The sequence below is a fragment of the Filicampus tigris genome, chromosome 11, assembly GCF_054856515.1.
Source record: "Filicampus tigris isolate MCC_2025a chromosome 11, RoL_Ftig_1.0, whole genome shotgun sequence".
Taxonomy (NCBI): Eukaryota; Metazoa; Chordata; class Actinopteri; order Syngnathiformes; family Syngnathidae; genus Filicampus; species Filicampus tigris.
Window position 1 is genome coordinate 3,097,882 of NC_141227.1, and position 22,208 is coordinate 3,120,089.

The window sequence follows — 22,208 nt, forward strand, 5'->3', positions numbered from 1 at the left end:
CCAAAATGCATGGCGAGGCTGCATTCAGCCGTTTTGGTCCTCACCTTTGGAATAGCCTGCCAGAGGATGTCAGGTCTGCAGAGACTGTTGATATTTTTAAGAGGAAGCTCAAGACACACCTTTTTAGTTTGGCTTTCAACAACTTTTAAATAATTTATCTTTTCTTTTGATTGAAGATAATTCTATGTTTTGCTTTGAATGTTTTAAAGCACTTTGAGTTGCATTTTTATGTATGAAAAGTGCTATATAAATAAAATGTGATTGATTGATTGATTGATACATCTGGTTAGGAGGTATGCGGCCCTCTCGGTAGCACTGAGGAAAAATTGTGGCCCTCTCGAGCATTTAAGTTGCCGTAGACCACAAAAGAACAATCTTGGTTTCATTAGTCCATAAATGTTGTGTAATTGCAGGTAATTATGTGTTTTATGGCAATATTTAACCTATTTAACACATGTAGTTTTGTCGACTTGCACGGATTTCTTGGCAACAGCTTGACTTTACTTAAGTGTCTTCAATAAATGCAGAGGAAATGTGGAAGGTAGTTATTCATCCTCAGCTGGAATACCAGGTCACTTCCATTCAGAACTTTCCAAAAAGGTTGATTGATTAAAGTTTGATAAATACTCCTTTGTGTTTTGATTTGATAGAATGGGTTGTGTTTCCTAAAGAATTGGAGTAAAAAAATGTTCATCTACAATTGCTTGAAATACATGGTATGGTATGTAATATGTATGTGTAATTTGATTCAAGTTGTGTTTTAGATACTTCAACAAGTTCTTGATGCTGATAAATAACATTAGATGAGATTGTATTGAAAACTAACGATTCTGTGAGATGAAAGCTGAACTATTTGGATGCGGTACCATTGGCATTGGCTGCCTGGGGCGATGCTGGCCTGCTGGGAGTTCGAGGCTCTGCACAAGCTACGGGCACAGACACAGAAGTGGGCGGTTGTTGGAGTGTTGGAACCACAGACCCCTGTGGTGAGGAAGGCCTCGCCGATGAGGATGGCGGTTGCATCTCAGGAGGGGGACCGGGTACTGCTTCTGAAGGAACTAAGGATACAACATACTGAATATGAGGTGACTTCAATGGATTGGCAGAACGCCAAAGGTTTAATGGTTGACAAGTCAATATTTGACATAAATCCTGAGGGAGAATATAGTACAGATGTCAAACAAGAAACCCGAAACCTAAAAAATGCAGGGAGAAATGATATACAACCTGGCATCAGATTAAATGGTTTCCCAATTCACAGCCTTTTCTTCACACTTGGCCATCGAACGGCCAGGTCGGCTGTAGTGTTTTGCTTTCAATGTGACAATTTGCAGGTGAGGCGGTGCGAAAAAGGGCTCACATTTGAAACTGTTCTCGTATTTTTCCTTGTAGCGTAGCGGTACAACGCTCAAGACGAACAACTCAAAAAGTTTTGTCTTTTTCAGGTGACTATTAAAACCTTCTCTTAGCAATTACAATGACAATTTACTATGCAAAATCCAACATTTATATCTTTACCTATACTTACCAAATCCAACAGTATTATGATCAATATTACATTTCAACCCCTGGACAGAAATGTTTTATTTCGATGATTTGTAAGTATCTATAATCAATTCAGTGGGATTCTTTTTTTTAAAGTTGCTGTGTGAAAGTGCTCGCTGAGCCTGCAGTAAAGTGTACATGTACCTGGTAAAACAGTCTGCTTAAAGAGCTCCTCTCTCAGGTGAGGCAGGAAGCAGTCGATTCGTTCCCAAGTTATTTCCCATAAATCCGAGTATCTTGTCTTGGAATCTGGGCTGTGGAAGATTTCTGCTGTGTCCATCACCAGCAGCATGTTCTTCAGAGACTCTGGGATGGCCTCCAACTAGACACACCAAAACGGTGGTATGTTGACTTCCACATTCACACACTCCTATAGTGTACTACTGAAATCATTCTTGCTGACACAACTCTCACCAATAAGTCACTGGATCCTGCATGCATGTACTTGTCCATGAAATCCAGAATGGTAAGCCAAAGGGCAGCAAAGGTAGGCAGGGACAACAATGGGAGGAGGTGCTGCAGAAAAACCTGGAATGCATGACAACAATACATACATACATACAAAAAAAAAAAACATTAATATGAACATAAATCATCCCTCAATCTTAAAAGTCATAGCTGTGAATAGTGAAAATCTGTGAGCTTGATGCCAATTGCCAATAGACGACACAAGATCAGTCCCTCTGCTCACTTCAACATAGTTCCTCGGTACGAAGATGTCATAAGATGGCGGTAAAACATGACATGAAATTTCAATGCCAGGAAAAAAATCCTGCTGATCTGTGTGTGTAGTGCAGACCTTTGAGAGGATAGTGCAGGCTCTCATTCTGGTCTCCTCCATTCCACCGACATCAGCTGGGCTGATGTTATTAAGCAGCTTGGTCAGTAATGGAAATAGCACCTGCAAGGAGATGATTGGTTTGGCTTTTTGACGGCGCATGTTGTTATTTCCCCCCCAAAGTTTCTTGAGTGGATTAAGAATCACCTTATTGAAGCAAGACTCCCATTCTGAAGCATCTAGCGTCTGCAGATCGTGGACAAGCAGAGCCCTCTGGAGGTAGTTAAGAGCCTGCATGCGCACTTGACGTCTGGCATCGCAGCACAGCCAAGCGATGCCTGCAGAGAGAAACCAAAGAGGTGATTCAAATTGACCTAAAATGTGTCATGCTGTATGAAAGCGGTTTAAAAAAAGGTGGTTTTGATTACAGCTTAGACCAGGGGTGACCAATTCTTTTTAATTTTATGTAATTATATAAGGCATTAAGTTGTACTGTTTTAATACACTGATACTTGTGTAGAAATGGTATGATTATAGATAGAAAATAGAAATGTCAAGCAAGCTTAATCAAAAAAATTCTATCACTATTTAAAGCGTGTTGACATTATGAACACAAACCGCCGACTCATAAATGCCTCTTTGGGACTGCCAAATCATGATCAAGGCAACAATGCCACCATGCAGCAAATAAGAACTTTGCAAGCCTGTTGGTGGCAACACTCAAGACAGTGAGATAGGGAACGTGAGCGGGGTTTAGACCGTCGTGAGACAGGTTAATTTTACCCTATACAGACACTCTTGCTTGCCCATGCATCTCATGATACTCCCAGCCTGTAAGTGGATGTGAATAGGAAATTAGCCAGCTAATGATCTTAAAATAATGTTCATGAATTATGAAACCTCTGCCGTTAGCATCGCTCCCAAGGCGTCATGCGCGGACGCTTTTTAGTTTTTGGACAGACAAAATGGAAGGACGGAAGAGCTTTAAAAGGATGAGGGCGGACGGGGTTGGAGGACGATGGTGGAAGGGTGCCCAGATCGTGGACGCTGGACGGACCAGCAAAATAGGGTCAAGTGCCCACCTCTTGTAATTATTGAACATGCCCACTGGTAGTATTTGTGGAAAAACCTAACAGTTAAATCAGTCATTTGACATGAACAGTAGATAACTAATTTAACAGCATAAAACAAAGGATTGCTGTAGATTTCCTGATATTAGAGCAGTATCTTACTGTATTTAAAAAAAAAAGATAAAATACCATTAAATACTCATTCCCACATGTGAATTAACAGTTAAAGCGGAAGTCAACCCAAACATATTTTTTTTCAAGAATATTTTCTACGCAGGCCCAATAGTTGAAACACGGCATTCTGATAAATATTGCGTTTGTGGAATAAAGTTTTTAGCCATCTCTGGGGGCGGCCATTTTGTCACTTCTGTAGACTGAAAATGACATCACAGTGTCGCAGGGCTCAGGTAACGACCAATCACGGCTGACCTGTCTTCTGAAGCTGAGACGTGATTGGTCGTTACCTGAGCCCAGGGTAGTTATGTCATTTTCAGTCGACAGAAGTGACAAAATGGCCGCTCCCTGAGATGGCTAAAAACGGGTGGATTTTGCTTCTCAACTCATAGTCCACAAAAGCAATATTAATCAGAATGCCGTGTTTCAATTAGCAAGCCTGCATACAACATATTCTTGAAAAAAATATGTTTGGGTTGATTTCCCCTTTCATACTGTTAAACTAATTTAACAGTATGAAACAGAATCTGTCAAGCAGGAGGCACCACATTTCTGTCTTCACTGCTTGACACAAAATAAATTACACTTCTCTATTAATCGCCTTGCATTAGAATTAATCACGGTCCACGGGGATTGCAGATGGGAATACCAGATATGTATCAAACGTTACAAAATTGTTCCATTTCTACATCAAAATAGGCATTTGGGGGTACACTTTACCTAGTATTTTCTTTCAGTTGGCACAGACAGTCAAATAGCGGTACATGTATGTTTCTGGATACGTGATAGGCTTAATATAGAAGCACAAGTAAAATACAGGTAACATCAAAATGCGGGCCTGCCGTACTTCAGGAGGTAGAGAGAGTTGTCCAGTAACCGAAGGGTCCGTTGTTCGAATCCCGCTCTGTCCGAGTCATGTGTCGTTGTGTTCTTGGGCAAGCCACTTCACCCGTCTTGCCTCCATTGCCACTAATACTGGTGTATGCCTTGGTGTGAATGTCTAGTGGTGGTCGGAGGGGCCGTAGGCGCACACTGGCAGCCACGCTTCCCGTCTGCCTGCCACAGGGAAGCTGTAGCTACACTAGTTTACCGCCACCAGAGTGTGAATGTGCGAGTGAAAGAATAATATATATCTATTTTGAAGCGCTTTGAGTGTGCTACAGAAAAGCGCCATATAAATCTGATGCTTAATTATTATTAAATAGCAGATTCAATATCTAAACTGGCGTGTACTGTAAAAATACCATAACACCGTTATCCTACCGTCATGTACTGTAATCTAGTCAAATGAAAATATAATGTGGGGAGCGAACACATAAATATAGTCTGTAGAATATGCTATGAGCAGACCTTGCAGCAGTGGGCACCAGCAGCTAGTCCACAGTGTCTGGGAGTCAGCTTCAATCTTTTTCCCAGCAGCGTCCAGATTATGCTGTTCTTCTGCCCAAGAGCTGTAGATGCTGGCAGCCCGAGTGTGCAATGTGTGCATCAAGTCTAAAAGCTGAAACATCAAAGACACACCAACATCAGCAAACATTTAAAAAAAAAAAACTCTTAAGTAATGTTGTACTATAGCCAACACATCATGATACTATAATAAACATGCTTGCGCTTGAGTAATGTTTATGTTAAATGATAAATGCTATGCAATGCATGACAAGGCACACACATATTGTATGTCTGCATTTATATTGCAGGTTCAAGTGCCCATTTCCAATGTAATGCCTCTGGTGTATCCTCAATGTATAGCCAGTGCTTCACTTTTTCCACATTTTATTGTGGTAGCCTTTTTTTCCCCTCAAAATTCAAGATTCAACACCCATGATGTGAAAAACATAGGAAATGTACTCATTACAAAAAACAAAACAAGATTTAAAAAAAAATAAATAAATAAAAAGAAAAACCTATGAAATAACATTCAGCATCTTTGCCATTAAGCTCAAAATTGAGCTCAGGTGCAAGCTGCTCATCTTTGAGAGGGATCTCGGCATGGAATAAAAAAAAAATAAAAAAAAGAGGAACTGAATAAATAAACAAAACGCAAATACAGCTTAAAAAATTCTCATGATTTTAAATGAAATAGTATTTGAAGTTGAAAACATCACATTGAAAAGCTACTGTAGCTACCGAAAAAATTGGGGGATAAAAAAAAAAAAATCTAAAATTAAACTTTAACATACGTATATAATACCCATTAACTCCACTGAATACAATCGAAAGGAGGGTGTACTTAAAACACAGTGCATTTTCTATTGACTTACAGTTTGAGATCAGAAAATCCTTATTACGTGTCAGAATATTGATTCCAAGATCAGCAAACAATAATCGAACGATTCATTCATGACACCTCAAATTCATATATGGTGAAAAATTCGGAAATTCCCTCTTACAATGATATGAGCTTTAATTGTTAAAAAATAATTCTGAAAATCGTATTGCTCTAACTGTTATGCTGAGTATTTGTACAATATCCATCCATGCATTCTCTGAACCCTCAATCAGGGTCACGGGCATGCTGGAGCCCATCTCAGCTGTTTTTGGGCGAGAGGTGGGGTACACTCTGAACTGGTCGCCAGCCAGTCGCAGGGCATGAGACAACCATCCACACTCACATTCACACCTACAGAATATTTAAAATGTTCATTTGACTTACCGTGCATGTTTTTGGAAAATATTTTCAAAACCACGTACAATACAATGTTGGAGTTGATCTGTTATGTCACTTATTTTTGAAGTAACAAATACTGACAGCCAAACACTCAATAGGAGGGGTGCAAAAGCCTTCTTATTCTAGGTGTCATTGTGCTCAACATGATGGCTGTAAGGAGCACTGTTAATAGACAAGGTATTATGTGAAATAATTACACCCATCCTTTGGAATCAAAGGCATAGACAAAAGTCTTGGTCACCTTCTGTTAAAGACAGCAAAAAACCCATTTGTCACTGAAATAACTTGAAACTGACTAAAGTAATAATTAATAAAATGCACTGAAAATGGTCGCAGTAAAATCAGGAATGACTATTTCTGCGGACAAAAATAACAAAAAAATAAATAAATCACGAAAGCCTGGACAAAAATGATGGGACCCTTAATCGAATTACGACTTTATTGCAGGCTTAGCGAGCACTTTAGTCAGACACTCGCAAACACACAAAAATGACAGAACTCACCATTTCCAAGACAATGTCAATCCATCAATAGTGGTCCAATTACGTGGACAAGGTTCCAGTAAATATATTCCAGTAAAATAGTTAGTCCACACCAATCCTTATATCCACGTTATATGCTGCTGCAAACGTTACAAATTTCCACTGGATATGCATATTTTCTACATATTTTTGATCGTTGATTGAGTTAATTTGAATGGATTAGCCACGCAAGTGTTTTAGGTAAAAATGACAGGAAAGATCGAGGGTTACTACAACAACAACAACATCAACTACAACAACAAAAATGCATCGCGTAATGGTGGCTTAAAGCCAATGTGTTTGTTGAACAAGATGCTATTTGAGATTAATGACAGACAAAATGAAAAGGAAGGCTCCTGTACTTACATCCCGACTAACCTGTAATGACACCGTATGGTAACCTGCCGGGACACCCTCATCCTCCTCATCATCACTATGGGAACGTGATGGACGTTGACTGGTGGCCCGGCTTCCTCCTCGTCTTGTGCCATTCCCGCTCTCTTTCTCTTTTGCTCCAGCTTTCTTCCTCAAACGAGACTTGGCAGAATCATACTTGTGACTCTTCTTCTTGTCGTGGTTGCGGTAACCTGAGAAATGAAACATGCTTTCACCTAACACCTTTGCAGTACAACTTGTAACATTTTGTAAATTTAGATTTAAAAAAAAAAAAAACTTTCCTTGTCCTTGCTACTACTTCAGTAATTCATTTTGTTCACTTGCTGTGTTACTTTTATTTTTAAAATAAGCATTAACTAATAGTAAACACAATTGCATTCGGTAGCTTACTCATGAATTTACTTTGTGTGAAATCAAATCACAAAGCTGTCTTTCTGTTGTATGAATGGAAACAGGTTGCTACAGAGGTGAATTGTACTGTCTGTCATTTCAGATGAAGCGGAAGAGCATTTCATTGTTCTGCCTGTTACATGTCACTCTCAAAGGTAGATGAACAAAGACACAGTCCACCACATCTGTGGGTTCAAATATTCAATGATTTTTTTCAATTTCTTTTCAATATATATTTTTTTACATTTGTTGTTTTTTGACAATTAAATGATAAGTATAACATTACATTTAACTAAGTGACCTATGCCTTTCTTTGGAACAATCAAAACTTGTAACTTCGAAACAAGTTGAGTCAAGTCCCTCCTTAATCTTCAGAATGTTATACATGCCCATTTATTAGTAATTATCTGCCAATGTGAAAATTTTAAGTGCATTTAACTAACTAACCTCCATTGAGACTAGCCTCCACGAAAACCCGGATGGCTCGAACACACAGCTCAAAGTTGTCCGGTGTGACGTGGGCAGCGTCACGGACAATGAATGACAGCGTCTCTACACACTTGATGAGGGACTTTGTGTCATGCTGGCCAAGGTCCTGACCCAGTGTCAGACTGTACTGGTTGACTAAGGGATGATTGAGTTGAGATTTGGAGCTTACTGGTGGGACCTTGCTGCTTTCTAAATCCTCCTTTCCAACCTAAAAAACACAGAGTAGTGGTTAGGTTGAGGGTTTGCAGAAAAACAATGTCAAGGCAGAACCTCATCTGAAATAATCAGAGCTGGGCATTTTTTGCCGGTCCGACCGCGATCCTCCACCCTTAATCTGGGTACCCTTCCGGCCGCGACCCTCTGGCCATATTCATAAACATTGTCGCACAAAGCGCCCCTGATTGACGTCGCCACGGGAGAGATGCTAAAGGCAGAGGCTTTTTAAAGATCCTTAGCTGGCTAATTTACAATTCGAAGCCGCTGTGCACACGCTTCAAATGCGCCAGTAGTACTTACCCAACTGCGTGTGCTTACTTGCATTGCGAGCCCCGGGGTTGGATTTGTCGTATTGTATGTATAATTATTTGGGTCCAACAGACGGCCAGAAGTCACAGTCAACACGGTTACTTATTTTCCACACTTCCTCTCCTTCAAAATAAAAGCATACCAGCAAACCACTATACACAGCAGGTTTGCTACGGCGTATTTCGGGAAATAGGGAAGACGAGACAGAAGAAGTGTATGAACTCTAAATTGATGTACCGGCGTCATCCTCGAGTGCTGCGCGCAGCTTGACTATATTCGTGGACACAAGTTGTTTTGAAACAATTACGTTCCAAGTCGGGGGGCGTCGCTTCAAAAAGACAGCGACAACAATGGATATCGTGCCTGCCACAACCATAAAGGGACCGAGATGACTAGACGATGCATTTTATTTTATTGCGAAAACGATCTGGAAGGTGGCGGCTAAAGGGGAACGTGGGTGAGTAGCTTCTTTTTACACACACGCCACTGCCAAACTATTGTGCTTTGCAGCAGCAACGAGCTGCGTGGTGCATTCTCTCCTCCGTGTGGGAAACTGTATGTCATCGCAGCATGTGGCATAATGGACCAATCAAAGCCACAACAATTCCTCACGTGTGTGTGGCATGTGTTGCAGACCTGTCACCAACAGCACAATGCGTCGGTCATGTGAATCAATGCGGCAGTCGTCGCTCTCGCCGTTGCGGGAGTAGAAAGAAGCCTAAAAAGAAGCTTTTCACCGAGTAGGCTGAGATTTGGTCGCCTCACAAGCACGTCACACGCATGAGGGCCGATTAGTGGGCCGGACTAAAATCCACTTCCGGCCATGCTTAGTCCGGCCCTTTTTTTAAATTTGTCAACCCCCAACGCCTGCCCCAAAAATGGGCATCCGGCCGGGCCGGAGGGTCGGACCGGTCCGCCCCAGGGACGGACTCCACAGCTCTGGAAATAATGTGTGCGTACTGACCACCAGCCATCCACTGCTTGCTACATCCACATCTGTTGTGGAGCGAGGGATTCGGGCCTTGCTGTGCTCAGTGTAGACCTCTGAGTCAGATGTGTAGCCGCGATCTAAACTCACTTCGCTCGGATGATGGGATGGCAACTCACTATCTGACTGAGCACCTGGGTACATAGACAGACGACAGATTGATTGTTGGATGTCAAGTGGTTAATATGAAACAAGAGATCAATGGTTTTCCATTTCCAGGTATTTATCCACATTCTGTATTTGATACACAACTTAGATGGGAGCATTATTTGAACAACCATATTTTAGGTGATGAAAAGTATTGGAATGCAATTTGACTTGAAATACATACCGTACACGGTAAGTAAGACTCACATATAATTTGTCTGCAATAAAAGCCTGTGACCAATAAACATCATCAAACCTTTTCATTCATCTTTTGTGATACTTTGCCAGGCTTTGCCGCGGGTTTTTTCTTTTGTTGTTTGCCTCGCTGAGATCAACAAACAGGTCATCATTCGGTTGACCACTTCACAATGTTTATTTCATGAAAATGAAACTTTTAAATCATTAAAAGAGGTAGAAGTTTGACCTAATGAACCATTATTGACCCGTACTGTATCTCGGAATCTACCTGTCCGAGTCTTTGTCTCATTTGTCTCATCAGTCCATAAAACCTTCTCCCAGAATCTTTGAGATTTGTTGTTGTACCTTTTGGCAAATTCCAACTTGGCCTCCCTGAGTCTTGCCATTAAATAGGGGTTTGCCGCTTCTGGTTTTCAACTTTATCTTCAGAGCATTCCAAATGATTGGCTATGGACAGTGTTTGTGCAAAAGCGCAAACATTTTCTCAACTTCTAAATTGCTTGTTTATCCATCCAAAGACAGCCTTCCGATTGCTTGTTACACAATTAAATAGCATAAATGTAGTATTCACAGAAAAATCCCACATCAAAAACAAAAAAATAAAAAAAACACACCTGCCAGTCACATTCCAATACGTTGGTCACCAGACAAATGTCTGTTATCCTCTAAGTTCTGTATCAAATCCAGATCCTGGTAATTAAAGTAAATGCTGCTCTCTTGTATTCATTCTTAGTTCACAGGTTTAAAAAACAAAAAAAGTGTTTGATTTTGATCAGTTGAGAAGGTACAGTGTTTACTAAGAAAAATCTAATTTAAAATGCAGTGAATCAAAAGAGCAGACAACTGTTAATAAGCATAAAACATGTGCCCTATATCTACAATTCAGAGAAATACTGCACCTGTTTCAATGTCCGTGTTGGCAGAGGCAAACTGAAAGGAGGCAGGAGGTTTCACTCCGGCACCAATGCATTCAAGCAGTGAGAAGAGGGTGTACCAATGGTCTGTGCTGTGTATGTTGGCTGCATTGGTCTTGAGCAGCTCATGAAGGCCATAAGCCACCTCTCGGCTTACTCGGGACAAGACATGTGGTTTCATCATAAGCAGGAGACGCAGGGAAAGGAGCACCTACATGTGAGATGACAAAAAACAAAAAGAGAAAAGGAAAAACAATGATCAAAGTTATTGAGATCTCGAAAGCAAAATGAAATACAGGGAGTCCTTATTTTACAAATGAGTTCCGTTCCTACATTGGCGATGAAATCTGAATTTCGGAATGAATGTCGGATTTCACTTTTAAAGTCGAAATTTACGTCAAAATACTTTGTATAAAAAAACGAAAATACATTTAAATAAAAACATAAGATGCTGTACTTAGCATTACTGCTGAGACGTGGATGGAGAAGGACGAGAGGAGGGCGAAAAAGGCAAAGGTACTGCCGGCGCGCACAGACACGATCGAGACACCCTGCGTATGCACAACCGCAAGGAATACTGGTCTTTGTAGTACAGGAAGTGCTTGTACCCGGAAGTGGGGTATTTGGCGCGCAACCACCGCAAATACTCAAGCAGAGGTAAACAAGCTCAGAGACGCAGCACAAAAGCACACTTTTGGAGCGACCAATCACGGCTGACCTGTTTTCTGAAACGGATGCGTGATTGGATGCTCCAAAAGTGTGCTTTTGGTCGTTGTGAGCAGTTGTGATGCCATTTTCAGTCGGCAGAAGAAAAAATGGCCGCCCCCACAGAGACTAAAAACAAGTGCATTTTGCTGCTTAACTTATATTCCACAAATGCAAAATTCATCATAATGCCGTGTTTCAACTAGTGGGCCTGCTAGGAACACATTCTTGAAAAAAATATGTTTGGGTTGACTTCCACTTTAAGGAACAATGTAGTTAGTCTGTGTAACTCTACTTAGTGTTCTACTGTTACAACTTCCTTTTAGCAGCAAAAATGGTTGGATGAATGCTTTCTCTTTAAAAAATTGTGATAAGAAACAATGGTGTTCCTGAACTAACTATTTAGGAAATCAAATCAAAGGATGTTTCATCAGTTACATGGCACTGTCATTAAAAATGGAGAAACATTAGATTGCCATTTATCTCGATACTGATGTTTGGACAAAGAGCATTGTACGCATTGCAATTTGAACGAATAAGAAAAACACATAACGGTAAAACAAATATGAATAATTTTTAATTTGATGTTTGACTATGTAACCTCAAGATGAGAATTTGTAATTAGTAATGTGTTTAATTTACTGTTGACGGTTAATAAAAAAGGCTTGCGAAATTACTCAAAGGAAATACCTGTATTTGTGTACATGAAATTTATTGTTCAAGTGTTTTCTTAACAGATCAGAGCAGCTTATTCAACCAGCCAAGAAGAAAATGCGCACAACCAAGATGTCTGACTACTCATTAATAATATAGAGAGAGGGGTTAGATGGTGAACAATAATAGAGGGGAATAATCTTTCCCTGGAAAAAAACGAAGCTCTGAAATTCTGGCTACACACTGTAACTGTTTGTCTGATATGTAAATGTATAGAAAAGATTGACTGCCGTACCTGGGAACTAATGTCTTCTCGTCGTAGTAAGCGAATGGCAAGACGAAGGAGTCCCACTACACCCCTCTCCACCAAGAAGCAACTCTCGTTAGCGTGGACACAGAGGTGACAGAGGTGGTCACGCACTGTCTGCCATACACATGACACACGGTCTCTAAAAGCAGATATACAGTTTTAGTGAACCAAAGTATCAAAACAAGAAAAAAAATGTGGTACCACTTTGTTGCAACTCTTACCGATTTTCCATTACAATACGCAGTAACATCTCTAAGCAGAAGGCGGCATCCTCTTCATCATAAGTCTCTTCATCGGGGGTGACCGATATCAACGCCTGAAGAAGATAATCAAATTATTTTTTAATTAGTAATCAAATAAGTAAATTAGACTTCTGAACAACAACAAAAAAAGGTAACTCAGGTGTAGCAAGATATCAAAAAAATACAACAATTACCTTCATTAGTTCCTGTAAAGACTCGAGCTGTAGGAACTTGCTCTCTGTGATCATCTTCTCTGGGTCACATTGCTGAGGATAAACACAGAAATTCAGGTATACATTGGACCGTCGTGTATTTGCGGTTCTGCATTTGCATTTGTGAATTTGGCTAGTATTCACAGATTTTTTTAATTGGGTTTGAGAGCGCACCTATCCATTATTCGCAGAAAAACTCATATACACGATTTTCTGTAACGTGATCAAAAATACATCCTTTCTTCCGGCAAAATAATGTCTTCATTATGTATGGACGCAAGTACGTATTTTGGGAGAAGAGTTGTACGATTGCAGTGGTTGAAATCTCCTGCTGCAACAAACTTGGCGCCTTGGTGTGCATTGTGAAGTTTCTGGTTTATGATTTCATGCAGGAGAGCTAACGCCGTTACTTGTAGCCTTGTTGGCCCATGGTGGGATGTATTGAGCTGGCATTAACAACTCTTGGTAGATAAAACGGTTGGCATTTTCCCATCAGCACTTCAATATCCGTCAAGCAGTATTTTCTATATCACTAGAACCTGCTGTTATCCTGGGTCTCAGCTCATCTAGAGATTACACGGTAGGTAGCAAAGGGCGAGTTAGCAATGGTCTGGCATCCAGGCCGTTAGCTTAGCATTTAGCCTTCCTCTCTTGCTGTGTTTCCATCCCCATTTTTATTAAGTTGGCCAACCTGTACTTCCTCTACTCTGGTTCAGTGCTATAGTGGCCTGCCTGATAATCTTCAGAAGCGCTTCAGTAGAAAACTACAGTCCAGGACGTCCACTTCAGATGGACCATGGAGAGCTTTTCTGATCTTCAAATTAAAAGCTCTTCTCTACCGTTAGCAATCATTAAATGTGTGTGCCGGCACCCTATTATTTCTGGGAGAATCTGAAGGTAGGGGGCGCTCTTGATCTCTCTCGCTCCCTTCTTCCTATTGTAAAACCTCCCTTCCTATTAAAAATAAATAAATAAATGAAATTGTTTAAAATTGAATGGAACCGTCCTAAAATGGTTTAGGTCTTACTCAGAGGAAAGGAGTTACTTTGTGACCATTGGAAGTTTTGAATGAGATCGGATGGCCATGAAATGTGGGGTCCTTCAAGAGTCAGTCCTTGGGCCCCTTCTGTTCAGTCTGTATATGTTACCTTTGGGTCAAATGCTTTAGAACAGTGTTTTTCAAACTTTTTTGAGTCAAGGCTCATTTATTTCATTGAAAAATATCTTGTGGCACACCACCAGCTGATATTGTGACAAAAATAAGCTTATTTTAACAATATCAGTGTTATATTGTTTATATAAGCATTTTTTAACATTGAAGAATTACGTTATATTATAACGTCTTAAATAGGAATTAAATAAACACAAAGAAAAAAATATTTTATAATGTTTTATATTGATACTTACTCAAGTGTGAAACATGGGCCTGTTTGGATAAATGTGTCACTAATTCGCTTGTCTCTAAACAAAGACAATTAGCTACGTGCTGCTGCTACCTGCTGGTATGGAAGAGTACTACAATGTATTAAAGACATGATTACGCTGCCAGGCGCTAGACCCCACAGGCATACAAATTAGATAATTTCCCACGGCATACCTGACAGCCAAAATTTCCTTCAGCTATACCAACACAAAACAGAGGTCATTGTTTTTGGCAATATAAAAATGAGGATTGCTGTTAGAAAACACCTGGGGTCACTGTCTTTAGAAACCAAAGACCAAGTCTGAACTCTTGGGGTGCTGATTCACTCAGACCTGATTTTCAGCAATCATATAAAATCAATCACGAACAGAATCAATCACATTCCGAAGGCTGCAGAACCCGAGGTTCTTACCAGAACAAAGAGATGGGAGCATATTATTCCAGTCCTAAACCGAGGTGGGTAGTAACGAGTTACATTTACTCCGTTACATTTACTTGAGTAAGTTTTGGGAAATTTTGTACTTCTAGGAATAGTTTTAAATCTCCCTCTCCCGCTCCCTCTCTCTCTCTCTCTCTCTCTCCCTCTGAAAAAAGGCCCATTTACTTTGCCAGAGACCTGCGCCAGGCTCTACCATGTGACTGTGTTTCACCAATCAAACGTTGCTGCATAGCCCTGCAGTCTCGTCACGTGATCATATTCAACTTCAGTTGTGGGAAAGAGTTGTTTTCGGATGCATGCGCGCACGCGCACACACACACACACACACACACACACACACACACACACACACACACACACACACACACACACACACACACACACACACACACACACACACACACACACACACACACACACACACACACACACACACACACACAAACACAGACAGTTTATACGAGTTCATGGGCTACCTTGTTCTGCCTGCGGAGCCTGGCAAAAAAAAAGTACAGGCCACGGGCTGACATTTTGTGCTACTTGTGCTTAATTTATTTCTTTAATTTATACTATTATTATTCTATTGTTTATTAAAGTACTTTAATTTACCTTAAGATTATTTTAAGCTATTCTTTAATTAAATGTAATTCATTTTATTGATTGCATGGACTTTAATTTGCCTGAAGATGTTTTCGTATTTTCGTCTGATTGAATGGTTGTTTTAAAAAAATAAATAAATAAATGAGACGTTGCTACAGTTACTCAGTACTTAAGTAGTTTTTTCACCAAGTACTTTTTTACTTTTACTCAAGTAATTATTTGGAAGACTACTTTTTACTTCTATTTGAGTCATATTATTCTGATGTAACAGTACTTTTACTTGAGTGCAATTTTTGGCTACTGAGTCCTAAAGGCTTAACACTGGCTCCCAATTAACAGTACAATAGATTTTAAAATTTTGCTACTTGTCTATAAATCAGTGAATGGTTTGGGTCCTGAATAAATTAATGAAATGCTGATTGAATATACACCCTGCAGACTTCGGTCAATTAGTGGAGCTCGGAGTTGGTAAACAGGTAAACATGGTGACGCTGCATTTAGCAGTTATGCTGCACACAAATGGAATAAGCTGCCAACAGAAGTGAAGTTAGCTCCGAATGTAAATGCTTTTAAATCCAGGTTAAAAACGTTGGGTTTTTTTCTTCGTACCTTAGATTAAGGTCCTCTAAACAATTTGAAATCATTTTTTCCTTTTATATATTTTAGAAACACACTTTTATTTCTTTACTTTTAAATGTTTTTAAAGTTTACTGCTAATGTGTTTGAATGTTGTCAATGTACATTCTAGTAATTTTGTTAGCGACTTTGGTTTTCTCTGCTTTGCTTTTGAATGTTAACTGTTGTGTTTGTAAATGCTTGTAGGTGTTGTGTCTTTGCTTGTGTGAAGTACATTGAGTTGCCTTGTGTATGAAATGTGCTGTATAAATAAAACTGCCTTGCCTACATTTTAGATGAATGTACTGTATTGATATAAGAGTCATGTAATGTAAACTGTATTCAGCACCTTTATGCAGAGAATGGCGGCCTGTTTGGCTTCTTGATTTTCCATAGATGGTCCCCTAAGTCCAGATTGCTCAGCGCCACTCAGAGTCAGCCAGTTGACAAAACTCAACACTGCTGACTCGCCACTGAAATTATATAGAAAAAAAATGCTTACTTGTTTTTACTCCATTTCTGTTATTGTTCTTTGTGTCATCAAAAGCTTTCATTGCAGTCTCGAGAAACCATTTTGTACAAATCAGTGAAAAAAACCCATCACACAAGACATTAGTCACAATGCCAAATAATGTACATACCGATTAGAAGGAGTTTCCTCTCTTTGGAGAGAGATTTTTCCATTTGGTTCAAGAAAATCCTCCACCTGAATAAAAAAAAAAATACTGAAGGACTGTCGGTAGGTGGCAGCAAAAACCGCCGAATAAAACCAAGGAAAACTAACACATACAATGAATGAACACTTAATTCAAAATGCATTCAAAGTCCAGACTTTCAGCTGTAATTCAACATGTTTAACAAAACAATTGTATTAACTTTTTAGAAAATACAATGATGATAACTTTTATCATTACCTCATTGGAATGCATGACTAGTTGAAAGAATAAAGGGAAATGGTAGACTACTCAATAGCATCTATGCACAGAAGATTGAAAATTAATTGAAAGACAAAAAAAATTCAACATTAAAAAATATTGAAGTCAGAGTCTTAATACCGACTTAAAAAGCACTTCAAACTGACCTCAACCATGGCTTTGGGTAGAAGTTCAGCCCTGAACAGCTGGAGCATAGAATCCAAGATGTTCTTCCAACCCTCTCTAAGGATGTTGCCATGCTGATGGGCAAGATCAAAAACTGTCTTGGCGGCTGTTTGTGCCTTTGTGTTGCTCCCAAACACAGTTGGGAGGTTTTCCACTGACTAGAGGGGAGAACAACCAGTCAGATACCAATGCTAACTGTCTGTTCATCTGTCAGTGCAGCATGCTGTAGCAAATCCAGTTTGTCCGCAGTTAAGACTTTACTGCGGACAAACCTTTACACCTTTTAACTAGTTTCATATCAAAATGTGTTGTGAAAAAGCATTAAATCACAAAATCAATCTGATCTGACTTTGTGACTGCCATGGATATCTTAATTGCTTGGTGTACTGTAGTGTTTAGCACAGCTATTACATAATACAGTACATGGGCTGTATATCAAACCACAAATTCAAGAAAATGTGTGACTATTTTAAGCAGCTTGTTTTTGTATTTTACGAGTGAAATTAATTAATTGGTACCAAATAAAACATCTTGGCATGCCATTATGAACAAGGTTTTGCCAATTAGTCACAGAACACAGTGACAAATGCAAAGTTTTCTTACCTCACTGGTGAGAGTGGTAAACTTGCACAACGAGATGATCAAATTGTCAAAAACATCGTTAAATCCATAGTGAGCTGCTATCTTGGCACATTTCCTGCACAGAGTCGCACACACACACATTAGTATACAATTTCAGCATGACTGCAAATTTTAGCATTGCTTTTATGATCTACAATAACATTATCCTTACAACTGGAGTGTATTTGGAATCAAACAACATTTATGGAAACCCAGGCAGCAATTTTAAGTGTGTTAAGTCATGCAGCACACAGAAATTGTAGAAGTCCTTGCAAAAAATGTTACAAATACAAATGTGCAAAAGCCTCTATTAATATGTTCTGGAAAGACTTAAGTGGCCTTCCCTGTTTATTATGGATGGATATCATTAAAAAAATTAAATTCACATTCGAAAGCCTGAGACGTCCGCAAACAGGCTTGCTGTACATTTAGTATGTCGACTGGCTAGTCCAGATCTTGAATGTTATCAAAAGCTAAAAGAATACTGTTTGCTAAGTAAGTGCTACAAGATACCTGTCCCAGATCTAGAGACAATGGTACAGCCGCCTCTTGTGTGTCACTTTTCAGATTATACTGTATAGATATTTTCAAAAAAAATCTATTGATAAATCTGTATGGTTTTTATATGCTTTAGGCTGTATACCGTTTGTGCCTGGACCGTAACCCATTAAGGATGGGAGTGCATAACGGTCTTTCTACCCTTAAAGCCTGGAGCGCTGTTGCATCTTTCTACCCTTAAAGCCTGGAGAGTATATACGTCATTTTCTTTTTTTTTTATCCATTTTTTGTTCTCTTAACGAATGAAATGCCTCAGAATGTACACGTGACGGTGTCGTGAGCCCGCAGAGGATGTTCTGGAATTCTTTCGAGTCATAATGGCGGACGCTTTGAAATGAGTATCGGCAGTGATGCGCTTGTGGACTTTGAACCGGTAGAACCAGTCGAACATGATATATGGTTAAGGTATATGTTTGTAGACAATGACAATATTGACGTCTTTGTAACAAAATAGAGGATGGTAATTACCACTCGATTTTTAAAATTAAAAATAGTGCTTCTCTTACACTGACACTTTGTTTTTACATCTTCGATTGAAACAGTACAGATGAATAAACTCGGGACTGTGTGGAAGCCACGTGTCTAAGGTCTCAAAATCTTTTGGAATTATGTTTCTGTTTGAAACAGGGGCTGAGATATTAATTATTTTGTAGGTGTTGGATTTCCGTGAAAACTTTAGATTTTCAAGGGTAATTCCAAAGATGACCTTAGGTTTTGGGGAGCTGTTGAGCCAGGCGCTTTAGGCTTTAATGAGTTAAGTTTGTAATTAAGCTGATTGAGTGTATGTTAAGTTTCATATTATGGGGAGTTGTCCTCAAAACCTAGCTTACTAATCATCTTCCATTTCAACCAAATTGTCCACATGCGTACAGTACCTAAAGCCAGTAATGGCCTTTTGTATAATGTTGTCATCCAGACTCTTGTCAAAGACATAGGAGAGAGCTGCAATAGTAGGACCCCAGGTCATGGTGAATAAGTCATGGTCATAGCTTCCAGGTGGCAGGTGAAGAAAAGTCCCCTCTGGTGAAGCACCACGGTGTAGCAGCACACTCCACACATAGTTCTCCTTCACTAAACCAGACTGCTCATCTGGCATCACAATCTCATCATTCCTGCAAAAGGAAGATTAATGCTCCGGTGTTAGTTGAGAATACAGATGTTTCCAAGTTAAATCACTTGTGACAATTAATGATGGAAAATAAAGTGCTTGGAGCAAGTCTGGCTCCAGAAGTGTTTCACGCTTTATGCAAAGTGCTGTGTTGGTCAAGTCAAGCATTCGCATGTCCAGGTACATCAGTGCTGTTGAAGTATCCACAAGCAATATACAGACTCTGTATAGTTGCTCATGATGCTGCAACACTAGTTGGTAAATAAAACTTGCCTTCAGTGGCAGCATATCCCATTTTGTTGATGTCATCTTTGAATCATCAGGGATAAGAATATGCCATGTAATTGCCATCCAACCATCCATCTTGCTTTCTATTTACATATACCACAAGGCCATGCTTGAGTATTTACATATTGCACAAGACCGAACTTTTGTCATGAACTGCTTTGAATGAATTGCTTTATATCATATTCTGAAAAAACACATTTTTAAAGACACTGTGTGTAGTCAAGCTTACTTGATGGCATTGTAGATATCCTCTAGCATGTCCTGGTTAAAATCTTTGTTTCCATTAACTCCCTTCAGATTCTTCTTAAATTGCTGTTGAAAACAAAAACAGGACAGCTAATTAAATGTAACTTCCTTTAGAATTTCTTCCAGAGCGAACATTTTTATCAATTGAATGCTCGAAATAAGCGGGTTCACATCGCATCTTGCAAGACAAAATGATCATTTTGCGTCACATACAAAAAGACTGAAGAGCAATACTGCTAACAGCCGTCATCTATGTGGCAAGCACCGTGTCATATGACTGGAAACAACACCTTGCTTGCCAGAAAATACTCTCAATAATGTTCATTTTAACTTGTCTCGGCTCCTAACGCAACTTTATATTAATGTACCGGTACCAACAATGTTATTTCTGCGGGGGCTTGGTCTCTTAATTTGGGCTCCTGTCGAATTTGTAGCTTGTGTATCACCATTGTGACTCGTTAAGTCTGTATTGTTTTGGATATTTAAAAAAAAATCATGGGTCAGATTGCTCAAATAGGTTTAAAACAAGCAAAAAATAGTTGGGAGATAATTGTGATGAATTTGATAACACGCCAGATGCAGATGGGGCGTTGTCCACTGTTCCTGCTTTACATTCCCCACCTCACCAATCCCTTCATAACCGATGGTGGAAAAGAGTCCCGATGCCACGTGAGAATGTTGCGTGCAATTGAAGCTCATTACCACGACGAACGATGGTCAATGTGTAGTACAATTCACATGATTACTGAGCTCAGTGTTGCCTTGGTCATCAATGCACAAGCGGCCAAAGATAATTTTGGCCAGCTCAATCCAGGGCCATAGTCAGTCATTTGTATGCCAAAGGCAAACATAGAGCTTTCTGCCCCCTTTACTTAAGTTCAATTTTGACAAAAGGGTGAATTATGTAATTTGGGCAACTTTGTCCTGCTTTTAAAATTTGTTACAATGATCTGAAAGCGCATGTAGCATAATTGCCAACAAAGATTTTTAATAGTAATGTTCACCATCGTTTAAAAAGTGTGAATTTGAGAAAATTCTTTTTGCAGAGCTGGGTCAAATCCTTAACATTATTCTTGAGGATTGTAATCTAATAAAAGTATCATACTAAATTATTCTTGAGGATTGTAATCTAACAAGAGTATCATACTAACAATTTTACTGGACAGTAGTTGATAAGAACATTTTATATAGTTTACTTTTAAATGTCAAATATTTAAGCCATAATTTATTAATTATGATTACAGAATAATGATTATGTTGTGCTACTGAACAGTTTGCAAAAGTATCTTTATCCTGTAGTATAATACAGGAAGTCCTCGGATTACGACAGACGCGATCTACGACGTTTCGACTTTACGACGCCCGTTCCTCTTCCACTTCTCTTTGTCCCCAGCACCATAGTGACTACGTTTACATGCAGTCAATATTTGGGTTAAGGTCAAAATTCCGATTTCTGAAACATTCTGAATATCCCGTTTACATGAATGAGAGGACAGAGTTGCTCCGGCATTTGAATAACCCGCTATGACGGCGACGCACGGCGTCATGACTCAAATGGACATCATTTTCGCGTGTTACTTTCAACTGTCAATAAAACACTTGATATTCATGTCAGTCACCACAGGAATGAAGCAGATGGTTTCCTCCTCGCTCCAAAAGTGCGCTTTTGTGCTGCGTCTCTGAGCTTATGTACCTTTGCTTGTGTTTGCGTACAACCACCGCACCCCCGCTTACAAGCACTTCCTGTACTACAAAGACCAGTAATTACTTGCGGTTGAGCATGCGCAGAGTGTCTCGATCGTGTCTGTGAGCGGCGGCAGTATCTTTGCCTTTTTCGCCCTCCTCGTCTTCTTCATCCACCTCTCAGCAGTAATGCTAATAAGTACAGCATCTTATGTTTTATTATCTTATGTGTTTATGTTTTTTCATACCAAGATTTTGACGTAAATTTTGACTAACGGTGAAATCCGACATACGCGGAAATTCAGGTTACATCACCAGTGTAGGAACGGAACTCGTTCGTAAATTGAGGACTTCCTGTATGCTGCAATAACTGTTGCACAATAATGTTCTTGAAAGCATTTTAATTTGGAAATTGAGGCAAATTGTTCTGCAAGTTTCTGTTGATTGGCAGCCCTGCAAATGATCATTTGATATTCAGTGATATGTCTTATTTTCGCTTTAATATTCATAGTAGCTCTTTAACCAAGCAAAAATATACTACTAAATTCTTTAATAGAGTTTCAGACGCATACTGCAGCGTTACATTCAAATAATCTTACAT

General features: G+C 39.5%; 1 protein-coding gene across 3 annotated transcripts in view; it reads right to left on the minus strand.

The window, feature by feature from the left end:
• gbf1 (golgi brefeldin A resistant guanine nucleotide exchange factor 1) overlaps positions 1-22,208 on the minus strand; it is a 113,968-nt gene that overhangs the window by 3,487 nt on the left and 88,273 nt on the right. For 2 of the 3 annotated variants that reach the window (XM_086045094.1, XM_086045095.1), the window contains 19 exons: positions 19,908-19,990; positions 19,158-19,394; positions 17,707-17,800; positions 17,085-17,261; positions 16,645-16,709; positions 16,353-16,476; positions 12,909-12,980; positions 12,694-12,788; positions 12,458-12,611; positions 10,789-11,014; positions 9,521-9,678; positions 7,990-8,239; positions 7,123-7,343; positions 4,918-5,068; positions 2,531-2,661; positions 2,345-2,446; positions 1,960-2,073; positions 1,690-1,867; positions 867-1,058 (listed from right to left, as the gene is read on the minus strand). In XM_086045094.1, the coding sequence (XP_085901220.1) occupies positions 867-1,058; positions 1,690-1,867; positions 1,960-2,073; positions 2,345-2,446; positions 2,531-2,661; positions 4,918-5,068; positions 7,123-7,343; positions 7,990-8,239; positions 9,521-9,678; positions 10,789-11,014; positions 12,458-12,611; positions 12,694-12,788; positions 12,909-12,980; positions 16,353-16,476; positions 16,645-16,709; positions 17,085-17,261; positions 17,707-17,800; positions 19,158-19,394; positions 19,908-19,990 (2,824 nt within the window). The remainder of the gene's footprint in view (positions 1-866; positions 1,059-1,689; positions 1,868-1,959; positions 2,074-2,344; positions 2,447-2,530; positions 2,662-4,917; positions 5,069-7,122; positions 7,344-7,989; positions 8,240-9,520; positions 9,679-10,788; positions 11,015-12,457; positions 12,612-12,693; positions 12,789-12,908; positions 12,981-16,352; positions 16,477-16,644; positions 16,710-17,084; positions 17,262-17,706; positions 17,801-19,157; positions 19,395-19,907; positions 19,991-22,208) is intronic. The other variant, XM_086045096.1, reaches the window with a different exon arrangement.